At 37.0% G+C, this 21,798-nt stretch overlaps 1 protein-coding gene across 2 annotated transcripts in view; it reads left to right on the top strand.

Moving 5' to 3' along the window:
• Window positions 1-21,798, top strand: part of Sec3 (exocyst complex component Sec3) — a 193,638-nt gene that overhangs the window by 4,700 nt on the left and 167,140 nt on the right. Inside the window, exon 3 of one of the 2 annotated variants that reach the window (XM_067144363.2) lies at window positions 16,199-16,282. In XM_067144363.2, the coding sequence (XP_067000464.2) occupies window positions 16,199-16,282 (84 nt within the window). Of the gene's footprint in view, window positions 1-16,195; window positions 16,283-21,798 lie in introns of those variants that run through there. The other variant, XM_067144364.2, reaches the window with a different exon arrangement.

Genomic DNA, 21,798 nt, shown 5'->3' with positions numbered 1-21,798 from the left:
CCCCCTACTGCACCGCCTGCCAAGCCAACATCACAATCTATATTAAACCCCACTCCGCACTCATGCCAAGTAAAATTATCCACCCATGAACAAGATGAAAAGTTCTCACGTCCTCACTTCCTACCTAAAGTAAACTGAAGCACTGGAACCTTGGAGCCGAGGCGGAGCGCCACAAGCTACTAAATTACCTAAATGCTGCTTTTCTAAATTTTAACATTCACACGCTCACATAAATTATAATTTATGAATTATAAATATGCGAGTTCCTGCGTAATAGCACCGGTACAGTCCCGTTGTCATACCAAAGCAATGCTGGGTGTGGTCAGTACCTGGATGGGTGTCCACCAAGGACTACCACGTACCGATGCACACTAATAATTACTGTCAGCCAACATAATAGCGAGGCCATTGCCCTGGTCACACACACGTCCCAAATTACGATTTTTTTTTTTTTTTTTTTTACATATAAATCAACCAACACAAAATGAATAATTATTTCCCTTTTCAATTAAAAAAAAATCATACCTTAATACAATTATTACAGACTGGCAGAGGAGCGCAATTAAGCACACCGGTATTGGTACCTCTTACACCATGAGAGATAGGTGGCACATATTGATTACCAGGGCGGCGCTGTAATTTAGGCTATGAAAAAATTTATGATGCTGACTGAAATCTTAGCGATGCCTAAAATTTAGTTCTCAGATATCTATGTTGTTATTGATCCTACCAATAAATACTAAATGACAAAAAATTATAGAGAATAACATTTTTGGTCATTTATGTCCAATGCAGTTTTACTGTGTTGTCTGTGATGAGAGATATTCAGTAATTTAAACTTTTGTTGCTTAGACGATACCAATGCCCAGCCGTGAGAAAATGGATGAACAGAATTTAATGAAAATAGACATGCAAAGCCGGGGAATTAGCCACTAAAATCTAGGCTATAAATAATTTTATTCACGTTGGGTGAAATGGTAGTTTTGGGGAAGGCCTAAAATTTTATTCTATAATATCTATGTTATTAGTGGTCCAATCGATAAATACTACAAAACAAAAGCTATACAGAATACAATTTCTGAGCATATACGTTTTATGCAGTTTTACCATATCAACTACAACAATAGTTTTACAGTACTGACTGTGAAAACAGTATTCATGATTTTAGACATTTGTTGCTTAGTCCATATAAATGCCAAGGAAATATTGTTCAGTTGTGTTAACTGATGATGGTGGTGGTTTTTGTCACAGTTGTCTTAATGTGAAAAACCTTGGAGTCATCAGTTCATATCAACAAGGAAAATGTTGAAGATGATTATAAAAATGAGAAAAAATCATAAAGGAACAATTGCTTGCAGAATAGGATAAGGGATGATGAAAGGAGGAAAGAGGACTAGTTTTACATTAGATGCCCTGATATCACAGTCAGAGGGAAACTAAATTGAAGGCCTACAATGTTGAAATCCCATAAAATTATCAGCAGTAACATCACATTGATTATCGTTTGTTGTGATGTGTTTTGTTTCTTCTGCTGCCACTCATCTCTGATAGATGGGATTATTACTGCTTCCTGAGTAGAACAACCTGCTTGAATATTGGCGGGAGGCAGCTGGGGAGTTTGATAATTTTTTTTTTTTTTTTTAAGCATTCCATTTCGTCTGGTTCATACTGTACATGTTCTGATAACTACTGGTATGAAACACACTGGTTCATCATAGTATTCCAGCTATTTGATCCCTGTTTTCATGCTCTGGTAGGAATAACGAGCGTACACACTTGATGGAAAACAGCAGAGCAGTGTTCAATGCTGTCTGCGGCCAATTCATTCCAGCTCTGGAAATTGGGCCTGTCAGAACGCCAGTGATTGTTAGTGTAAAGTGAGAAACGGTACTGTTTTTCATTTGATCGAGCATTTCCTATGATATTATTGCTTTTAACAGTGACATTCCAATCAGTTAATATTATATTTTGACAAGAATGCTAGCGTCATTGTAATAGCCTATGTCAAGTTCAGTTTAATATATGTGTCTGTTACAGCATCATGGGTGGATTTTAATGAAACTTGGTATTTCAGTTTAGAATAAGGTCGAGTAGGATCTTAGCTATAAGTTGTCCAAAAAATGTTACCAGGAAGGGTTACTTCAGAAGGGACCTAAAGTATAAAATCCATTGTATCTCCTTTACAGTTGGTTTTACAAAAAAAAAACTCGTGGTTACTTGTCCTATATCTCTTTCTGATACAGTGACAAATAAGGGAAATATTAGTCACGGTCATGTTAACGTTTAAGTCCAAGAGCTGGTAACTAACTTTATAGACTGTAAGGAGAGTTGCTATGGAGATTGTTCCAACAAAGTTTTAACCTGATAGTTGGCTTTCTTTTATACCAGAGGGAAGAGATCAAATCAATTTCAGCGACAATGCAAAAAGAAATATGAAACTCTAAAGGGCCTCGCACAGCAAGGAAGTGAGTATGTCATGACAAGCTGCAGACAGGAAAAGGTGTGTCCACTTATGTGTCTCAGAATCTGAGGAACAATGTGAGGGGGAACAAAAATATCATTCTTATACTAAGTGATTGTCCTGTCTGTTGTCAGTAGATTCACTGTCACTCAAAAGAGCTTCTGCAGGACAAAATTCTGGCACCTTGGCATCTCTGAAAACTATAAAAGTAGTTAGTTGGATGTAAAATCAGTAACATTATTAATATTATTATTATTATTATTATTATTATTATTATTATTATTATTATTATTATATTATTATATTATTATATTATTATTATTTTTATTATTATTATTATTATTATTATTATTATTATTATTATTATAATATTAAAAAATCAGTATAATAACCAGATAATTTGCCAATACTTACTGCAAATTCAGGTAGAGTTAAAGGTCAATTTATCACTGCAGCATGAAAATATAACATTACCTAGACTTGTCATATCAGTTCAGCCTAAGCCACTGGTGAGTGCAGACGTATTGAGTGGAGGGTCCCTGGAGTGGGAGAAGGGAGTGTAGGTGTCGAGTACAGGAAGCTAGTGAGGAGTTTAAAAACAGTGATTGGTGTGGGGCAATACAGGGTGATCATAGGAGGTTGGCAGGGAAGAAATTAGTGAAGACAGGAGGGTGTAAAATAGAAATGGAAACGAAAGAATTAATGCTATCAGCGGCGGTGATTATGATAATGCTATGGATTTGGGGGGGGGGGGGTAGAGCTGAACCCAGGTCCGACTCCCAGTGGGAATGTGAGCTGGGAAGACATGGAAGCAATCAGAAGAGTTGTAAAAGAGGTGGTTATAGAAGTCTGCCCCTTTGAGCAACTCAAAAATATGATAAAAGAGCAAACAAGGGAGTTTGAAAAAGGAAGGGATGGTTCCAAGAAAGGGCAGAAGACACAGCATCGCAAGCAAGGAAAAATGCTGAAGAAGTTGCAGCATTAAGAGAGAAAATAGGACGATTGGAAGAGGAGACGCTGAAACTGAAAGCAGAAGTGGAAGCCAACACTCTAAAGTGTAGAAAGAAATGCCTATTTATATATGGCGTGCCTGAGGAGAAGAGGGAGGAGAAAGTACTTACAATCTATAAAGTAGTGGACCTAATTCAGGGGAAAATGAAAATCAATTTTAGTGAAGCGGACATAGACGATGTGCGGAGAGTGGGAAGAATTAGAGGCAACAGGCCTATCAAAGTACAACTGTTTTCTATGTTGATGGCTGATATTGTGGTTGGCAATGCGAGTAACATGCAGAGGGAAAAAATATGGATCAAGAGGGACATGAGAACTGAAGCATTTAGGAACGAAAAAATTCTTAGAAAACATAAGATAGAGCTTGACATCATGGGCTGAGAGCAATCATCAGAGGTCAGGAACTAGTGGTGTCAAGCAGCAGCTGGAGTAGAATCTGGTCTGTGAATAGATTGATGGACCTAGAAATGAAGATGATACAAGACGAAGAAACAGAGAGAAGTGTAGCGATTAGTGGGGAAGATAGGTAAGTGAAAGATAGTGATACTGAAGAAGATGGGGATGGTAGAAATGTTAATACCTAAAGTATCAGTGTGCTGTGCGAAGAGAGACAGGGAGAGGTGCCAAGTGTAAGTGCGATTATAAACACCGATAAGAAATGAGCAGGGGATAATGGGGCGAGAGTAGGTAGGCCGAGGGACACAGTCACAGCTAGAGGTAAAGGAAGTCAGCAGAGTGGAAACAACAACAATGCCCTCTCCGCTCTCAGTATACGCTACTTCCACGCTTGGCGTCAACCTCACGCACATTCTCAGAGTATCAACATGAATTCCACAAAGCGTTTGCGATCTTTTACTGCGAGTAAGAAACTGAAAGTAGTTCGGGAAGCCGAAATTATTGGAAATCGTGCCTCCGGTAGAAATACGATATTGACGAGTCGTGTATTCGCGATTGGATTTTGACAGCATGGAATTGTATCCATGGAGACCTCGCACGGAAGAGCTTCAGGAAATGTAGCATTTCTAATCCTATGGATGGCAGTGATGACGGCGTTTTGTGTGAAGGTGATGGCAATGAAAGTTCTGAAGTTGGTACTGATGTCGAGATGATGATGATGATGATGATGATGATGATGATGATGATGATGATGATGATGATGATGATGATGGTTGGATGGATGAATGAATGAACTCGTTGCATATCATTCTGGAAATGTTTGTTTACTTTTATTTGTATTTTGTAATCATTTGATGTGTGTTAGTAAAGATTGTAAATAATTTTGACTTCACTTTTTTAAAAATTTTGTTCTTTCAGAATAAGGGTGTGGGTCTTATTCGGTGGCGGGTGGTATTCGAGATTATACGGTAATCTAACTGTACAACTGGTAAAATATCCTACCAAAATATATACAGTACACCTCGAATCATGAGCAATCTCATGAGCACAACAAAACACTGTGGGTCGGGACCACACACAATAAAATCACATAAAAGGCAAATGGACACAGAAACAAAAACATGTCATATTTTCCAGGGCTCAACAAGAAAGCATGCGGCATTCACGCAACTCGCATTCACTCAAAGCCTCGATGGAAAATATAAGGAAACTTAATTTTACACCTTAAGCAGCATATCCTATTCAACGTATGTCCCTGAAATAAATTACATGACACAAAATGAATCAATTAGTAGACTTTACAATGATACGCACATTTCAACATGGATTTCTGAAATAAATTACACGACAAAAATTCATGAAAATAAGAATATGCTTTAACTTTCAACACATAATTCAATGTTGGTTCCTGAAATAGATTACATGACACCGAAATATTCCTCAGCACGTTTATATCACAAAAGAAAATTCAAGCTAAACGTCGCAATATAAAAATCTTGTCCACTGCAACTACCATAGTGACATGGAACCCAATAGAATCGTCATGAAGCTTAGGCCGCTTAAATAAAACTCTCCTTGGTAGACACACTTCTCACCCTTGCCAGCACATGGCGAAGTGACACCAAAGCAGAGATTCAGTCTCCCAAAATAATGCAGCAAACAAAAAACAGAGGGTCCAACCCTTTGCACATGCTGCTCAACAGTCTATCCAAGGCATGTCACACAATCGAGAAAATGCAGGCCTTTCAAATGAGGAACGCATCCTCTTACTCATAATCACAAATAAAACATCACATGTCCTAAAGTTGCCAAAAACCGATACAAATATAAATTACGTCATCAACATTCGCTTGCATGAAAAGAAACAAGACCGCGCTGGTCACAAATCATAGCACTCGTGCTCGTAAAGTTGAACTTGAATAATAAAGTGGCCAACTCTGTAATAATACTATAACTTCAAACTAAGAAAATGCCACATAGACAATCAATCATGTCTGAACAGCTGAAAGTTACTGAAATATCTCAATCTTACAACTCAAGAAACTCACATTGATGATAATAATAATAATAATAATAAAATTTTACAGAAAAAAGTTATTCTAGCTATTTGGAACTTGGAATACGGAACTTGGTTCAAGGAACTCTTAAATCGGTTACTAATTTACACTCATCTTGATATTCAAAATAGTCGTGAAGATGACACTATCAAAATTTGTGGATCCAAACTCCATCGTCTCACACATTCTCATTCACACATCATGCAATAAATTCCAGAAAATGTGACGGCATGTTTCCTTACGCTTTGAGCTCCCATTAATAATAATCTGATCTAGTGCTTCCTGACTTTAATTTGAATCCTTATTTATACTTAAGCCCCGAGACATACATTGCGCCTCAAACATCAAAGCAAAACAAGTTAAACAATTAAAAATTAAACTGACTCGTAAAAAGAAATGACTAACCGCTCAGCTAAAAATCTGCATAAAATGGAAAGAAAGCTAGCTGTGACCTTATGCAAACAGTCCACATTTATGTTACGATTATATTTACATTAACAAGCTTCCTAACATTTACTTTAAATAGGATGTAGTAAAATGTCTGGCCTTGCCTAAAATATCAATGGCAGATTTAATGATTTGAGATCACTTACACCTTCATTTTCATTCTTGGAAAATCTTTTTGCTATATGGATGATGGCTGTCCTGTTTCATCTCCAATAACAAAGGATAGAGCAGCTGTAGAGTTGGAGCTACTGGAACTGCAAGAGGATGAAGGACTAAAAGGACTCAAGTGAAGTATAGTTTCTACCATAGAATTTTGGAAGAATGTTCCAGAAAAAAAATACCCACTAACAAAAGAGTGTGCTAAGAGACTTTCTCAATCTGTGGGACACTCATGTGTGTGAATCACTGTACTCAACGCTTAAATTAATTAAATCTAAATATCGATCAGAACTAACTGCTGAACATTTTTAAGTGAACTTGTGCGAACTGTGCTTACCAGTTATCAGCCAGATTAAAAAAACACAACAAAAATGAACACTCGGAAAAGCACTTCTCAAAAGTAAACTCTCATTCCTTGATGTTTATCTGGACAATAATATTCTGTGTAGTGTAGAAAATAAATGTTCCTTCATTTGTTATAAAATGAAAAATTTGTCTTCATTTTATAAACCATTTTCTAAGTCTGCTCCCAATTTTATCTCCTAAATTCATGGCTCCCATAATAAAGGTTAGTGGCCACCCCTGCTCTGTAATGTATGGGAATGCAGAAATATTTTTGGTTACTTTGTGGACATGCCAAAATATGAATACTTATAAATTCCAGAACAATTAATATTAACCAATGATGTGTGACATACAGATTCTGAACAACTTTAAGATGCTATTTCCTATCAATTTTGTATTTTATTTTCCTACATATGGTATTTATATGATAATGTTCTAATTACCCCTGTTTCCCCTAAACTATCCAGCAAATTTCTTTCGTTCACATACACATTTGAAAGCCTTCTCTGTTGCTGTGTATTAAATCATTTTATGTTACATCAAGAACCACACAGTGAAATACTAGGCAGATATAATATTGTGTTCTTTCTTATAGTCTTAGAATGTTTTAAGAACATACTGGGTACTGGGTTTTTAGTTCAATGGCAGATACGTAGGATGCGGGGCATAGTAAAATGATGTGAAGTGATGTCTGAAGTGGTAGAGAGGAGAGAGATCCTTACTTATGCTTGCTAGGGACACACCAGCCTCCTCCAAAAGAGTATTCTTAAGTATAAGAATTAAAAGTGAAGCTATGAATATCTTTTGGAGTGATAAATTATATTTTAATTCTGTAGGACACATGTTAATTGTAATTTTGAACAGCGAAGATTGCCTCTGCTAGTGGGCTGTAGGTTGGTTATACGCATGATTATGCCATAGGGCTGATCATTAACTAATATTACACATACATGAAATAATAAACACTTCACATATTATCAGCACACTTTATCTGGATGCATTTGTGTACCGGAGTGAGGAGTAAGGAGGGAGCTGTCCCAGTTCCGGTAGTTCTGCCAACTGAATGAAAATTAAATCTGAATTGAATCGAGAATATGATCAATCGATATGAAGTTTCTAAACAGTTATAATCTTAAGCCAACAACTGTGTCACACATTATGTAACATTATATAACATTTCTTGATGCGAATCTTATTCCTAGCGTGAATTCTATAGTTTGACTTTGCTGTGTAAGCAACAACAGTACTAGTACGTAAAGTGTACGCCAGATGTTGCACAACGATGCTTAAGCGATTCATAGTTTGTGTTTCAAAGGTTGCCAGTACGAATCTCGAAGATTGCCGAGGTCGACCGATTCAGCACTAGGGTGTAAATGCATTCAGATAAAGTGTGCCGATAATAAACACTATTTACAGTTTGAAAATGAATAATTGCCTGGATGGCTATTGATTTAACTAGTTGGCGATGTGGCCATGCACATGGTGGTTATGGAAACATGTCTGTATGTTATACGTTGAAGATGCTGGAAACCAGTTGCTCTCTGGTCTCACTAGGCGCTGACAGGAGCATGCTCTGCATGCTGCTGCCATCTAGTGAGCGTACTACTAGCACAAATGTAGTGAATGCTGTTAACGGTGCATGCTATTTCTTTAGAGGATGAAACATCTATGAAGTGAGACCATTTTCTCCTTTGCTTTTCGCCTACTATTGTCCCCTATTTCCCGGTCAAGCTCAGCCAGCAGGCGTGAGTTCCCAAGGTGGACCGTTCGTTTGCAAGCTGTCCTAATTTTGGTGGCATTTAAAGGACAAAGGTTGATGACAATAAAAGAAAAGAACAATTTAAAAATAGGCTTGACATTTATTGTAAATATGCACAAATAATAATGAAATTAACAAACAAATGATTCTTGCTGAAGTTATTCTTGACCCTCATGAAGTTAAGATCGTTGAGTAAATTTACAAAAAATTCTTTTATCTTGAACATCATTGACATATTGGCTATTCTGTAAAGAATGAAATAAAAATTAGACTTCCATTCTCTCTTAATGATAATTTCTCAAATAACACACGTTGAGATTATCAACTTAATTATTTGGATTATTCATACTCTTGAGAAATTATTAAATGGCCTGATTGAAGTTACACTCGGATCCTAGGCTTATTTTTGTTTATGATTATTATCATAAAAAGAAGATTGAATGGAATAGGCAGATGCCCTTTTGTAAATTCAAACATGATCAGCAATTGACGTGACTCGCGATAAAATTAGAATAATCACTTAATTGAACCTTATCTTGTCATTACAATGGCAATCTCTTCAGAAATCCAAAATTTTACTCAGAAGATTTGGTAGAACAATAATCATGCACATCGTCTGGGTTAACACTTATTATCGGACACGTGGTCATTGAGTGTCGATAAATTATTATTATTCCGTAAACATTTGAAATATAATTTCAACACGTGCTCCACATGACTTACTAATCAATAATGACATTTAACATAACAATTCTTTTTTGAAAACTCATTAAATGAATTAATTGAAATTAATCATGTTGTTATAAGAACTAAATAATCACTAGTTATTTTTAACATAACAACTCTTTCATTTATCTTACAAACTGGCTTATGCTTGCTTTTAGAAAATTTTATGTTCTTGTTCACTTGCACAAAATCGTGTTATTATATAATTAAATCTGTCACTAAATTTTGCATAAAAATTATTCATTAACAATCTCAAAGAAATGAACAAAAATACAGACAATGCTGGAATAATCTGATCCACCATGCTGAACACGTGGTCAGATTAAGAACCACATTTCAAGAAATAGCACTTCAAAATTCAGTAACTACTTCACACACACACACGCACACACACACCATGCACACATAGGATACTCGGATTTTATATACAAATTTACACTCGGATTCTGGGCTTATTTTAATTTATGATTATTATCATAAAAGGAAGGTTGAATGGAATAGGCAGATGCCCTTTTTAAAATTCAAACATGATCAACAATTGACGTGACTCGTGATAAAATTAGAATAATCACTTAATTGAACATTATCTTGTCATTACAATGGCAATTTCTTCAGAAATCCAAAGTTTTACTCAGAAGATTTGGTAGAACAATAATCATGCACATCGTCCAGATTAACACTTATCATCGGACACGTGGTCATTAAGTGTCGATAAATTATTATTATTCCTTAAACATTTGAAATATAATCTCAACACATGTTCCACATTTATCTTGGAATGCATTGTAACCCGTGACACATGCTTCCAAAATTCAATAAATATCCAGCAGGTTTACCATTTTCCAGGCAAATTTACACTGTAATTGAGCACATATTACATATTCCATATGAAAAATTCTAACATCATTTTATCACTCATGACCATTAAAATTTCATTTAACCTGATCTTAAATTATTATTATTATTATTATTATTATTATTATTAGCAATGATTTTTAAATCTGCCATCAACAACTGAATTAACATTTAAATAAGATGACACAATCTGCATTATTGCGTGGCAATGCACTAGATGAAACGCAACCTAAATCTCGTCCCACAATGTTTCATAAAAATCTGAAATAATCGTTTTAAATTCTTATTTATTCGAGAGGTCACTTGATTAGTAAACATGATTTTAAATAATTGCATTGAGGTAGAAATATTCTCAAAAGACAATCTACTCTAAATCTTCACTAATAGATCCCAAATCACACTTTCTCATACTCAAAACTACCTTTACAAATGTAAGATGAAAAGTAAAAAAATCACTAAATTACTCAGATCTAATAGAAATGTTAATTAAGAGAAGATCGTTAAATTTTCTACGGAGATGGACAGGAAATATTATAAAAATGTACGTAAGTTTGCAATGAAGCTCGATTCCCAGATGTCAGATTCCTGGATCGATCTGTTATGCTCTCATGATAATGAAATCTGTCACATTCTCCCTCTGATATTAGCGGTGCCTATATATTTAGCACCACAGAGTTGCTATGCGTAGAAAAAAGGTAGTTTTATTCCACAATTTTTAAATGTAACTTTGCTTTATCTGAAAGAACAGGGCAATTAGAAATGTATTTTTTCCCAGCACAGTTTAAAATTCTTAATCTCATGGAATGGCTCTTACAATAGTACAGCTAACACCTCAGCTTCTCCTCTTCTTTCTTGTTCTTCCTCCTCTGATTCACTGCTTCCATGATGCATGACTAGTTCCTCCACCTGAGGAACACCTCTCACCTCATTATTGTAGAACTCGACAATCTTCTCAGCGTGTTTCACTTCATTTCTCCACATCTCTGCTGTCACCTGTAGGATATATTGAAGTATCACAACCTGACAAGTATATCATAACACCACTTGCCTATATCCAATAAATAACATTTCCACCTGGCCTACCTGATCAAGAGATTCTTGCACACAGCTCTAACTCGGTCCAAGCCATGGCCAGGTCTTGAAGGCTCTATGTTATAATACTGCTCCACCACAGACCATACTAATTCGATGGCATTGAAAAATGAGTGGTATGGAGGAAGTCTTAGGACAGTATGCCCTTCATTGTGCAGCATCTCGTCAACAATGTACCTGGTTTAAAAAAAAAAAAACAAAAAAAAACGAGAAATATTGTTATGCATTCATGAAAGTAAACATTATCTATGTTTAGATGCTTCTGTTCCTCTTTCAGTGACTTCGATTCATATGACACCACCTTTGCAGTTCATCTTTTGTTGCATTTTCTGGTGGAGACACCCTATTCTGCCTCAACCATGACTATAAATTAAAGGAAAAATAAAAATTAAATTTTGTAACATCATTAAATATCATTGAGTAGAAGGAAATATTCAGTGTAGTCTAATTACCACTAACTGATCCTTCCCTCCATTCATTGTTGGTTGATACTCCACAAGCTTACAGTGATATGTTGCATTATCCATTACAATAACACAGGGTCCTATATTTCTTATTCCTACGATTGTGTTTCCACCCACATCTGAAATTTCTCACTGTTCATAGCACCATTATAATCTTGATTTCTCTTCAAGTTTGTGGCAAACATCAAATCACCACCTGTAAGAATTTAAAGTTTTAGAATAAAGTTATTTCTTTAAATAAAAAAAAAAAAAAAAAAAAAAAAAAAAGTATTCCCTAAAAATATGGGATCACCCTCTTCAGGGATAGGCCTGTTAATTGACATAAATTGTGATTTGTGTTGAATGATAGAGAAAGATGTCTTATTTTAAGTAAAACCAACTACAATGTAGCAAAGTCACTTGATGATGAAGCCAATGAATTACTACTTACACTACTTTATCCTAACATCTTTCATGAATGTATTTCCATTAATAGGCCTGTATCTAGATTACAAGTCCACAATCACTTGTATTAATCATATAAGTATAAACACTAATTTTAATACCTCAGAACAAATGTAATTGCTGCGAACACTGAATCCATATAAGGCACTAAGAAATAAGAAGCTTGGGAGGTGTTCAACAGTCAGGTATAATGCACTGATTCAGGTGGCGATTGTCGAATACAGAACAAACATAATAAATAGGCCTACAATACAAGTAATTTACTGATACAAATATCCAGTAATATTATATGAAAACACACTGGAGAAGTTTTGATTGAAGTACCTCTCAATAGTTAATCATTGGCCTAAAGTGAATACCTGCAGGTTATTTTAATAACCAAGAGATTCCTTAACAGTGGAGAAGTCAAAATCAAGAACCACATATAGAACCCAGTGAGTAGTAAGTTTTAATGCCACTTCCGATATAGTGCCAGTCAGTTTCAATCAATCAGTCACCACTGATCTGCACTTAGGACAGTCACCCAGGTGGCAGATGTAGTTTACCTAGTCTTTCCTTCAATAATTGCAAATAATTTGGAAATTTATTGAGCATCTCCCTTGGTAAATTATTCCAATCCCTAATTCCCTTCTTAATAAACAAATATTTGCCCCAATTTGCATCCTTAACTTTATCATTGTACTGTGATCTTACATACTTTTAAAATACCACTCAAACTTATTCGTCTACCAATGTCATTCCACATGACGTCTCCTTTCTCCCAAGTCTTCCCAGCCCAAACTCAACAACCTTTTTTGTAATGCTACTCTTTTGTCAGAAATCACCCATAACAAATCTTCCTCCTTTCTTTTGAACTCTTCCAGTTCTCGAATCAAGTAATCCAAGTGAGGGTCCCATACACTGGAACTATACTCAAGTTGTGGTCTTACCAGAGACTTGTGTGTCTCCACCTTATATCCATACTACAACACCTAAATACCCTTATAACTATGTAAAGAGAGATCAGCTCACTGTAATACAATAAAGTAAGAACATTCCAGGTACAAAGCCATCTTTCATTCCAGTATGAACAATAACCAGTCTTCCTCCCTCAGACACAGGTCAACAAATTACTCCTTGACCATCATGTCCAGATTTGTGTGGTTTATTCCAGGAGTATGTGGGTGACCCTGAAAGAGAAATGCAAATTTGAAACCAAAGACACCTGATGAAGATAAATTATTCTATGATTTTTATATAAAATATAATATATAACATATATTTACCATTCATAAAAATCCAAGTCTCATTGAAGAAAACGACAGGTTTTGGTTTCTTACTGTCCTTATTTCTCAGAAAACAGGATCTCTTAAAACAACTGTGTTCATTTTCTCTAACGTACTCATAGGGATCTCCTTTACTCCAACGCAAATCCCATGGCCTTCAAAATTCTTAATGATGTTTATGAGCCCCTGTACAAATAAGTGTCATTATTTGCTTTCATGTGATTGAAAACCTTTCTTACAGTTACAGCTTCTCCTGTGGGGAGAAATAAAGTGTTACAAGGGGCTCAAAAGAGCTGTATGTCGATACATGCACAGAACATTTCTGGGAGGTTATCTCACCTGCGTGCCATTTTCTATAAATTAAGTTACAATAGATTCCTTGTGAAGTTACCTTACCTTTATGTAATTTATCATAAATAAAGCTTGCTATTGGTTCCTTAGAAAAACTGTCTATGCCGGTCACTGGATATTCACACTTCCGGTGTTTACCTGTGGTAGAAAATTCAACTCCCTTCTTGAAATTTCCTATTACTTCTCGGACTAAACTGAAACCACACTGTAAGCATATACACAAGGAAATATATTACACACACATATGCTATAAGTCAATATGAATACACAAAGGTTATGTCTACAAACTGTATCAAAGTGGAGACAAGACAAGACATAGTAGGTGTATACACGATTAGGTTAGTTTCATAAGGAAATATTCTTCCATTTCAACTGATTGTCATTATGTTAGAAACTTATCATAGAAACAAGATTAAAATAAACACTAACCCCAGTTAATTTTGAAACTCTTATCATTGGGTCCGTATCATTACGACTGACTTCATCTTTGTGTTTCAATTGCTTATAGCAAAGTATAAGCACCACTTCACTTAAGCCAAGAATTTCCAACCCATAATTTTGTATCTCTTTCTCAGTCTGCTTTAGTTTACCTTCCTCTGTCAAAGTTCTAACATTCCAACAACCAATTCTCATTTTCCACTTCGGGCCCAAGTTTGTCATAGAAGTATTCATCTGGTTTAATTTCACTTCAATTTCTTTAATAATTGGATTTAAGATGTGCAAGTTATTAGCCCACAACACCCGTCCTTGGTGGTGGGGCTGCCACTTGAGCCACCAAGCCTGCCATTTCCTGTAGGGTTTGTCTCCCTAGGCCTTTGAAGATCCCTTTGCACCAAAAGGCAGTGGTTTCTCCCTATTTCTTTAACCCCACGGGAAGAGGTTTGCCTCGTCTGCCAGATTTGCCATTCCAAAGGTCTCCTTCTCTGCCACATTTGCCATTGAGGACTTCACCAGAGCCCCGTTATCCGTCAATTTACAGGGTTCCTGAAAGGCCTTCATAGGTACAGTAGCGGTCCTGGGGCACATACAGTCCCCGTTGTACATCACTCCTACAGGCAATCCCGTACTTCATGCTGTTGCCCACCTTCCATGACGTGGACGAGGTGTTGGACTTATAAGAGGCAATAATAATTATAATTATTGAATATTTGTCCCAAATGGTCCTCTTGAATTCCAACGTCTTCATATTCTGATCTTTCCTACTTTCAAAAGCTCCGCTCAAGCATATTTATCTACTTATGTCATTCCACATCAACTGTCCACTAACAGCTCGAAACATACGGGAGAGAGGAGGCATTTCTGCACAGACAGCGATGGCAAGGACTCGTTCAACACCACCCTATCTGGCCCGCTGGAGGGGTTCTATGATGATGATGATTCTGAAGTAGCTGGTAGTAACTCTGGATTGGACACTTTCTTTCAAGCAACACCATCATATTACTGCAGCCAAAATAAAAAACCATAACAATAAAATGTAGAAAAAATTCTTTGGAGGCTTCTACTACAAACATAAGTTGCTCTGCTTTAAGACTGACCTTCTCTGTGACTGAATACTGTCGTCTTGTTTGGTTCAATTTCCCCATGTTAATTGATATCCAGCAGAATAATTGATACTGATCACTGGTTATAATAGATTCATTCCAGTTTACTGGCTTCCTGTTCTCAGCAATATTTTTCCACCTCATTTTCACAAAGAAGTTGAACTGAATTGTGAGTACAAGAAGATCATGGCTAATACTCCAGTAATTTGCCTGTTCAAGAGGATATCCCCATTCTCTAGAGAAATAGGCTTAAATCTAGGCATCTACTGATCTATTATGCCCAAAGAATTACTTAAATCTTTGTGATCCTAGTGCCTATTGGATAGATGAATGGACCTCAAAAACTTTTCCTGAGTCGTGGTTATTTCTGAATTCAGCATCAACATCTGCTCCAGGTTTTAAGTTACCAAGGAAACCATGGAGTGCTCTGAATAGGATCCAGACTAACCACGGAATCTGCGGTGGGAGTTTAAGTGGGGCGAATTTCTCTCTCTCCGATGCCATTATGGTGCTCTTGAACAAACTATCCAGCAGTGTTGCCTGAGGGCGTATGGAGAAAAATTGTGGATTGACTTCCTGTTGTTGATATCTAATGCAGTCCAGTGAACAAATTCATTGGATCTGAGATAATAACATGTAGTAGGCATAATATTATTCTTTTTTCTTTGAGCCTCATTATGTATACTTTGCCAAATGATAAATATATACAATTTTACCCTAAGAATCAATTAACATTTTCTGTAATTTGAGCAATGTAAAGGACTGATCACTCTGCACTTTTTTTGTAGGGTTAATATTATAATTGGAATTCTGTTTTGTTCACAGATAAAAGCAGATAAAAATGTTTACAAGAAGAAACGAAATTGGCTTCTTAATGAGCTTAAGTCTGTGGATGTTATTAGTGATGCTGTAAGTATATAAGATACTCAAATTTTGTGGGACATTCCTGAATGTGAGCAAAATTCCTGCTTTCCAAATTAGTCTTTGGGTATAAGGAATGTCCCAAATTCAGTTTATTCATTAGTTCATTTTAATTTCATACCAAATAATGGATGATAATAGATTTAACATGTTCCATCAGTGGAAAAGAAGAGTTTTGGCAACACTGTGCTCATGACCAAGAGTATTGGCCGTGCGGTAAGGGGCACGCATCTGTAAGGATTCATTCAATAGATAGCGAGTTCGAACCCCACTGTCAGCATCCCTGAAAATGGTTTTCCTTATATTGAATTTAAGTTTTATTGTGCAAAAAAATGATTAAAAATGCTTTTTCAAAACAAGGAGGAAGTGCTGGTGGACAAGGTGATCATGATTATCAAATGGGGTTTGTGAATATTCTGAACAAAATGATGCTTGGGACCACTGACTTCAAATGCAACAAATCACAGTTAAATGAAAGAAAATAATATATTTAATTTATGCGACCGTAGGTACTTCGCATGTTGTAACAATGTTAATTATATATTTATTCATGACAATGTGCAAGAATTATTAAAGTAGTAATCTAATATATCCTGAATATCCATAAAATACAAAATCCTGCATTAAAGAAGAGAAACTCTTGACCAGGTGGTAGTGTCCCGAGAATGGATGTATCATTACCACGCATTAGAGCTATGCTGATGCGCTGAATAAGATAAGCATTTGATCGCTTATCACCGGAAATCCGAGCAATCCTTTGACCAACGTCTTTGATAAAATTGAGGCTCTCATTACCTCAGGTACCACTCGATTCAGTGGCTACTGGCACAAAGAAGAATTTGTCCAACAAATTGCTGTATTTTCTTCTTTTAGCATTTTCCCTATTTGCAGCTGCACCTCCAGCACTCAGTGAAAAGGGGAAGATTGGACTGGACGAACGTGTCGGCACAGATAAAATCCCACAAGAGATTTACCCCTTTTCCATGGCATAAGTGTCATTCCGTCTGGCCTTTTCCCATCTGAACAGCAACAGGCAATGGGCTCTCGTATGGAAGGAACTTCTGCTGAAATCAGAGCCCGTGAGATGACATCATTTATAGTGGAGTGGTGTATGTGTCTGCCTTTACTTTTCAAACAGGAAAGGCCATGGAGGCCACGTTGATCAACATAGGCACCACAAGCTGAGCATCGGTAAGTCTTGCAGGCAGCTGCTCCCAAACATAAAGCCACAGTGATACAGACTCTCATTGGAAAGATGAAGACCACGCGAAAGCGAAGGTAATGCTTGGAGCCATGCACCAGATCCTGGAGAAGCAGCAAGGAGATGGGCTTTTTCTTGAAGACTGCTAGTTGGCAGCTGCAGAAGCAAGTGGAGATGACTTATAAGAGCAGCATCCCAAGCAGCTTGAATACTTCTTTTGCTAATATTGGAGGGAACTACGTTAACTAAGCTTGACCACAGATCTGCTTTCTTGTACGGCAGCATCAGGGTCCAGGCATCCACCAGGTAGAAGGAGAGCCTCAACAAGATGAAGGAACTTGCTAAAATAATTATTTTACTTTTAACAATAAAATATAATCACCAAAAAGGTTTGTCTATGGGTGACCCTATTTCGGGAATTTGCGTTGTCGTGGCGTTTGCTGGCCGTATGTTTCTTCAAATGCAGGAACAAGTGGTAATCACTGGGTGCAAGATCGGGACTGTATGGAGGGTGATTGAGTTGTTCCCAGCGAAATGATGTGATGAGGTGTTGGGTTCGATGAGCCGCATGTGGGCGGGGATTGTCATGAAGCAAAAGGACGCCCTTACTGAGCATCCCACGCCTTTTGTTCTGAATTGAGCGGCACAATTTCTTTAAGGTCTCACAATACGTTGCTGAATTGATTATCTCACCACAGGGCAAAAAGTCCACCAGTAACACCCCCTTGCTGTCCCAAAACACGGTACACATGATTTTCGGGGCTGACATTGTTTGCTTAATCCTTTCTAGCCCTTAGCGCCTGAAAGCGCCCGTCTTTTCATTTTGCCTTCCGGTTCTTAGCGCCCGGCCACATTATCTACTCACGTCTGAGATCTTTGCGATAGTTTTGTATTATTTTCGGCAGTGAAATGTTTTTAAGGTATTTATGAACACGCAGTATAATCTACAAGGCTTAGAAAATAAAAGAGCGATAATCTGTCTTGAATTTCAGTGCGCGGCGGTCACCTGTTTCGTTCGTAAACATGGCGGGATTGAATGCTGCGGACATTGAAAACGAGCTGAATTTAGGCGAAGAAAGTGACACAGAATCGTTGAGTAGTGGTGGAAGTGAATTTTTAGTAAGTGAAGAAGATATCAATGAAGATAATTTTAGTGATATCAGTGATGTAAGTGAAAACGGATACCCAGAAATCGGACCTCATGGTGATGCGCCGGCAATTCACGTAACACAAACATTCCATTTCGTTACTCCGAATGATTATGTGGGTGATGTTGGACCTGTCCATAATTTGGAAATTGGATCATGAGAACTAGACTATTTTTTACGTATGTTAGGAGGAGACAAACTATTCCTTGACATAGCCAATTGCACAAATATCAATTCAGCATTCAAACAGGCACAGTCCGGTAGAATAGATACTGAATGGGAAGACACTTGCTCAAAGGAAATAAAGGCTTACGTTGGAATTCTTATATACATGGGCATCTTTCCACTTCCAGAATCACGTGATTATTGTTTTAGTCCAGACATTGAGTGTCCTGTAATAAAGAACTGTATGACTTTTAAGAGATACAAGATTCTCACAAAATATTTTCATATTGTGGATGTTAGACAGCTAAAAGTCAGAGATGATCCCTCTTACGTCATGCTTCAAAGAGTTCTCCCACTCTTGCAAATAATGGACAGCTTCCAGTACAAATACAATCCAGGCAGAGAATTAGCTATTGATGAGGCAATGATCCCATTCAAAGGACGCAATGTTATGAAACAGTATATAAAAGATAAGCCGGTAAAGTGGGGTTTCAAAGCGTGCATTCTTGCCACTCCGAAAGGATATGTTCTCAAAATCAATATCTATCGTGGTAAGAAGGAACCCAGGAATAAGGACATGTTGATGGGAAACCAGGTTGTCATGAATTTATTAGAAGATAGGTTAGGGTCATACCATCATGTTTATTTCGACAATTTCTTCTCATCCGTGGGGTTATTACAACACTTACATGACAATGGAGTATATGCTTGTGCAACTACAAGACCAAATCGTAAAGACTGGCCAGCTGAACTAAAGAATCCTAAATCTCTGAAACTGAAAAGGGGAGAAAGTAAAATAGTTCAAGTGGGTGATGTGACAGCTTTGGTTTGGCATGACGACAGGAACATCTGTGCTGTTTCCTCAAACTGTGATCCAAACGTCACAGTTGAAGTAAAAAGGAAAACTGGCAAGGGAAATGAGCAAATTACTGTTCCATGCCCTTTAACAATTCACAGATACACAAAATACATGGGGGATGTAGATAGATCAGATCAAAAAAGATCGTACTATAGTTTGGGAAGGAAGACAGTGAAATGGTGGAGGTATATTTTTGGATTTGCACTGAACACTGCCATAGTGAATAGTTTCATTTCATATAATGATACTAATCAACCAGCACCTTCCAGACATGGTAACACTCAAAGGAACTTTAGATTGGCACTCTATAGACAGATGATAAATAATTTTTTATCAAGGAAGCGTCTTGGTCGCAAACGATTGTTACCATTGACAACACTTTCCCCGAAAAATCTACACAAAATCACCAAGATATCAGGAAGGAAGAAGGTGTGTGCATATTGTGCATCTGCTGGAAGGAAAGCAGCATCAGGAAGAGGGATTCAGACAACATGGGAATGTGACAAATGCAGCCCAGCTCTATGTCGAGTGGGATGCTTCCTCCAGTATCACCAAGAGAGAGGGGTGGAGGTATGAACCAACAACCCTGTGGCTCCTGGACTAGAGATACGAATGTGTTGGTATGTTTTCTAATATTATTGAAAATTTGAATAAATTGTGGTCATTAGTTTTTATTATGTTAAACTTTTTCTGAAACAATGTGCTATGCTTCAGTTTTCTCTAAACAATAGGTTGAATCCTGGGGATAAACGGAGTGAAAATGCGGGCAGGAAAGGGTTAAATTTCACTTTCTTGGGTGAAGTTGAATGTCGCCATTCCATAGAATGCTGTTTTGCTTCAGCTGTAACGTAGGCCACCCAGGTTTCATCCCCCGTTAAAATTTGATTCAAAAAGTCATCTCCTTCCCCTTGGTAACTCCAGGAAAGTTAAGGCACTGCCCAAACGTTTGCTTTTGTGCTCCTCCGTCAACAATTTCGGTACCCAGCGTGAGCATACCTTTCGGTAATTTAATCGTTCACTCACAATTTCGTAAAGAACACTTCGAGAAACTTGAGGAAACACATCAGATAACGACGTAATCGTAAAGCGTCTGTTTTCTCTTGCTGCTCGGTCAACTGCCTGCATCAAATCTTCACTAATGACTGAAGGTCGCCCATTCCGTTCTTCATCATCATGCACATCTTTGCGGCCACCTTTAAATGCTCGAACCCATTTCCTAACCATTCCATCGCTCATAAGGTTTGGTTTGTAAATTGCACAGATCTCACAATGAATATCGATAGCTTTCAAACCTTTTGCACTCGGAAGAAAACGAATAACAGACCGGACTTCACAGTCGGCGGGACTCTCGATCGGCGAGGCCATTTCAAATGCCAAACGTACACAAGGGCGACTATTGCCGTAATGGCGTCTCAGCCTTGCCAGTAGATGCAGGTACACAGCACGCAATCACGGAATGCCGACCGCAGCGATGCATTGGCAGAATATCAAAACGGTACTTACTTAAAAAACATGCCTCGTATAAAGTTCACAAAAGATGAGAAAAATAACTATAAATTTTCTAGATATGAAAATTACATAAATCCTCGATAAATTTGATTTCCAAATTTACAGGAAACCTTCCTTCACTCTGATAACTATAAAAAATAGTTCATTGCACCCAAACTCTCACAAATAAGCTACTTATTACAGTTTAGTATACAGGGCTTTAAAAATTCCTCTTTCAACAAACAATTTGAAAAAAGAATTGTATTTTATAGAAATAGTCTGATTCAATGGTTTTAATACCAACATTATCAATTAAATCACTAACAAAGTAAAACTAAAATTAGCTACAAATCTTTCTCTGATAAAACCTAATAAACCAAAGTACCTAACATTTACATATACAAACCCAGCTATTCATCAGGTTGCTAATCCCCTAAAAAAACACGAGATGAACATCGCCTCAAAATGCATTATACTAATCTAAATATATTCTTTAATCACAACATAGTTAATTTAACTAATAACCGCTATTCAAGCTCTGGTATATACAGACTCAAGTGTTCAGAATGCAATTTTTCATACATTGGTCAAACTGGACGTAGTTTTCAGACTAGATATTCAGAACATTTTAATGGCCAGAAAC

This window comes from Anabrus simplex, chromosome 3 (assembly GCF_040414725.1).
Source record: "Anabrus simplex isolate iqAnaSimp1 chromosome 3, ASM4041472v1, whole genome shotgun sequence".
NCBI lineage: Eukaryota > Metazoa > Arthropoda > Insecta > Orthoptera > Tettigoniidae > Anabrus > Anabrus simplex.
The sequence above is the reverse complement of the archived record's forward strand: the minus strand, read 5'-3'. Positions and strand labels throughout refer to the sequence as shown.